The 3,493-nt window shown below is 30.5% G+C and overlaps 1 protein-coding gene across 1 annotated transcript; it reads right to left on the bottom strand.

Moving 5' to 3' along the window:
* Positions 1 to 1,818: 1,818 nt before the first annotated feature.
* LOC147536830 (cyclin-U4-1-like) lies at positions 1,819 to 3,493 on the bottom strand. The gene is made up of 2 exons (XM_086643795.1): positions 3,007 to 3,493; positions 1,819 to 2,137 (listed from the first exon to the last, which is right to left on the bottom strand). Exons 1-2 carry the CDS (start codon positions 3,339 to 3,341, stop codon positions 1,864 to 1,866), a joined length of 609 nt encoding a protein of 202 aa, XP_086499921.1. The 5' UTR covers positions 3,342 to 3,493; the 3' UTR covers positions 1,819 to 1,863.

Raw genomic sequence — 3,493 nt, forward strand, 5'->3', positions numbered from 1 at the left:
TTAATTGCTAACCTCATGATTTTTAAGCTTTTCACTAATGTTTATCATTAGTTTTCTTATTGGACAGTTGGACTCTAACCCCATCTTGCTTAAACAACTTATAACAAAAATAAAAGACCTTATTCAAAGTCTTAGAATAAATTAACCACTTTTTGTCAATCTTTTCACCATTTGGTAAATAGCGAATCTAATGTTTATGAGAAAAATGTTCACCATTATCATCATTTGGGTTATTAGTCTTCAATTGTTTTTTCTTCACGAATTTATCCATAGCTACCGCTTGTGGTTTAACCAAATCTTGATCTAATTTCTTTTTCTTTCTTTTTTCAAAGTTGCATAAAAACTTTCTTGAAGCCATAACAATTTAAATGATGAGGTTAGCATTAGTTGTTGTTTAGCTAGTTTGCTTTTGCTTTTTCTAGCTGTGTAAGACCATAGATGTAGTTTTTTTTTTTTTTTTTTGTTGAAATAGATGTAGTTGGAAAAGACCATCTCAAATTGTATCTTGTGCCATCTGGGTCAAATGAAACAGTGAAGATCAATCTAATCGGGTAGTAATAGTGTTCACTCTTCTTTAGAATGGCAATCTCGAACTCAAGCTACTTACATTTCTAAGTTGTGGTAGCAAGCACTTTGGCAACTAGGCACTAGCCGTATTTTACAAAATGTTAGGTTACGAAAAGTTTCGGTGATTGTACTGGTTAATTTTCTTAGTTCTTTTGTTAGGAACGAATTTTTAATGATTGAGTAGCCATTAAGTTTAACATTAACCAATGACATTTCTCGTCAATAATTCAAACATTTGTTTTTAGAATTACGGACGACCCCAACACTAATACACAGTTGGTTGGAAACTTTGGTAAGTTCAAAAATTAGTAGTGTGTCAAAATAGTGGCAGAACTTACTAATTTTGTTCGAATTAGTAATTGCAAAGTTAATAATTTTGTTCAGGTTGTCGTCAAATTTGAAAAAATACAACTCATTAGCATTAAGCATTGATCATATGTAATTCCAAGTGGAGTATTTAATTTTTGGTCATTGCTAATAGTTTTTATTTGTTGAAAGTGGTGATTAGTAGTAATAGTTAGTCAATGTTAAACTTAACCGTCAATATTAATCCATGACACAACCGAAAAAAAAAAGTCTTCCCTTAAATTGATGGCATAATACTTTTCTACTATCTTCTATAGCATCACCTAAAAATCAAACCAAATGGGCAAATTGCCTTTAGTTTTTAATCAAAAATGATCTAAAAATCAAAGCAAATTGGCAAATTGCTTTTAGTTTTTAATCAAAGAAAATGGGCAAATTGCACTCAACATTCAACTATATACCCAATTTATCAAAACTATAAAAAAATATACATTAAGAAAACAAATGTCCAACTGTTATGTGAACCAAAGAACATGTGCCATGTCCCCTCTAGGCATCTATAGAACTGTTTTGTTCTGTAGTACCATACCCCCAAAATAACCTAAAAAACAAGCTCCTCTCACAGCCACACTTACTATTTCATTAATAAAAGATTGGATCTACCCAAGATTCCAACATTCACTTCCCTGCATGTTCAGGGGTATCAAAAGACTTGGATATCAATCCATCACTAATAAAGAGACAAGCTAGAGAGAGAAAAAAATAGAGAGTTACAGTTAGTTAGACAGACTGTAAAGAAGAAAAAAAAAAAAGTGGGTTTTTTTAGTACACAAGATTATAGTTTAAGTTTGGAAGTTCCAACCAATAACAACAAGAAAAAGTAAAGAAAAAGAAAGAAAGAAAGAAAGAGAAGAAAAGGAACAAGAGAAGAGTCACTATCTCTACTAGGTCTAATAACTATTTTTAAACTTAGAGAGAGAAAGATAACATTTACACAGTTAGTTGCTTTTGATGAGAGGATTCATCATCATTGAAACAACAATGTAGCTTCAAAGATCTGCTTAAACTTAGTGAAGATTCTGCTAAATTTAGAGAAGGAGATTCCATCAACATCTCTCTTTGAAGGTATGAACAATATGTGTGGAATGTGGTTGGTGTCACATTTAAGTGGAAACTTAGACCAAATAAGAAATCCAATTCAAGAAAGTTCATCTCAATTGTGCTTATCCCTCCCACTTTGGCATAGTAAGCATTGTTGTAATACCTATTCATTCAAAAAAACACCAAACAAAAAATAATCAATACTCCTATTCAATTCCGCTTCATAATAGTTCGATAAACTACGAAATTTCCTTATAATTGAGCTAACATTCGTTACAGTAGTTCATTCTATTCGAAGAATCTTTGAATTTTCATTTCTAAAACGTTTCATAATGTACTTGTAAAAAAGAATTTGACAACGAAAATGAATATCTGTTGACAACTCAATAATGTGAATCCAATAACTCATTTTATAGAACAAACAGGCGAATTTGATGCCATCAAGAACTTAGTTTTCGGTCTCATGAAAAAAAAGGTATGTCAAAAAATCTGAGGCTCAAAAGCAAGAGCCAAATCAAACATTAGAAGAATGGATGCTATACAATTTACATTATATGTTTCATATAATAATATAATCTACTAAAATGAACTAGAAGAGGAATATTATTGGTCAGTTATTTTACTTTATCGAGATGCGTGTCAATTACAAACCGAATAGTAATTGATGTATTTTTCTACATGTTTTGGCAAATCAAGAAAAACAATCAAGAACAGAGGAGATCTAAAAAAAACAGAGGAAATTAAAATAAAAAAAACCCAGAAAGAAAATTCAAGAATTCAATTGAAACCTCAATTCAGAAAACTTGAACCCATCAAAATTAAAGATCAAACTAAGAAACCCATAAACAGAATTCAAGATTTGAAATCAAATTCAATCATAAAATCTAAGAATTCAATGAAGAAAATTCAAAAAACACTTGAACCCATTAAAATTAAAGATCAATTAAAGAAACCCAGAAACAGAATTTAAGATTTGAACTCAAAATTCAATCATGAAATTGAATTAGTTATTTTTTTTTTGTGTGTACTTACATGTCATCCATGAATTTAGCAGCAACCATGACACTAGTGATAAGTAATCGATGAACATTGAAGGTATTGATTGGCAAGGAAGGTTGTTTCTGAGCAAATCGATCAAGATAAACATAAGCAATTACAAAACAACAAGGACTACAATTTGCATACTTGAAGATCCTTTCAAGATAACTTTGAATTGTAATTGTTGGTTTTGTTAATCCATGAAAAACTGAAATCTTCTGTGATTCAAATGAACGATTTAGATCATTTGATTCAGCTACTCTTTCTAATAAAGATGATAAAAAATTTATCACCTTTGGCATCACTTGTGGGTTTTCAAGTTCTCCCATTTTACTGATCTGAAATTTCTTCTTTCTTTCTCTCTTCTTCTTGTGTGTTTGTAGTTGTAGGTGAGAGAAGGAAGTTGTAATTCAAGTAAAAGTTGGGAGGTATTATTGTTTCTACTTTCTCTCTCTAGAAATAGCTGTATTGAGAACTCTGT

This window comes from Eschscholzia californica, unplaced genomic scaffold, assembly GCF_041429995.1.
Source record: "Eschscholzia californica isolate CP2 unplaced genomic scaffold, dmEscCali1.0.p SCAF_5, whole genome shotgun sequence".
Taxonomy (NCBI): Eukaryota; Viridiplantae; Streptophyta; class Magnoliopsida; order Ranunculales; family Papaveraceae; genus Eschscholzia; species Eschscholzia californica.

Bases quoted from the DNA above. Each gene is read 5' to 3' on its own strand.
- LOC147536830 (XM_086643795.1), bottom strand. From the start codon at position 3,341: ATGGGAGAACTTGAAAACCCACAAGTGATGCCAAAGGTGATAAATTTT. The intron at 2,138-3,006 runs GTAAGTACACAC...TTGAATGAATAG, and splicing joins GCTAAATTCATGGATGACAT to GTATTACAACAATGCTTACT.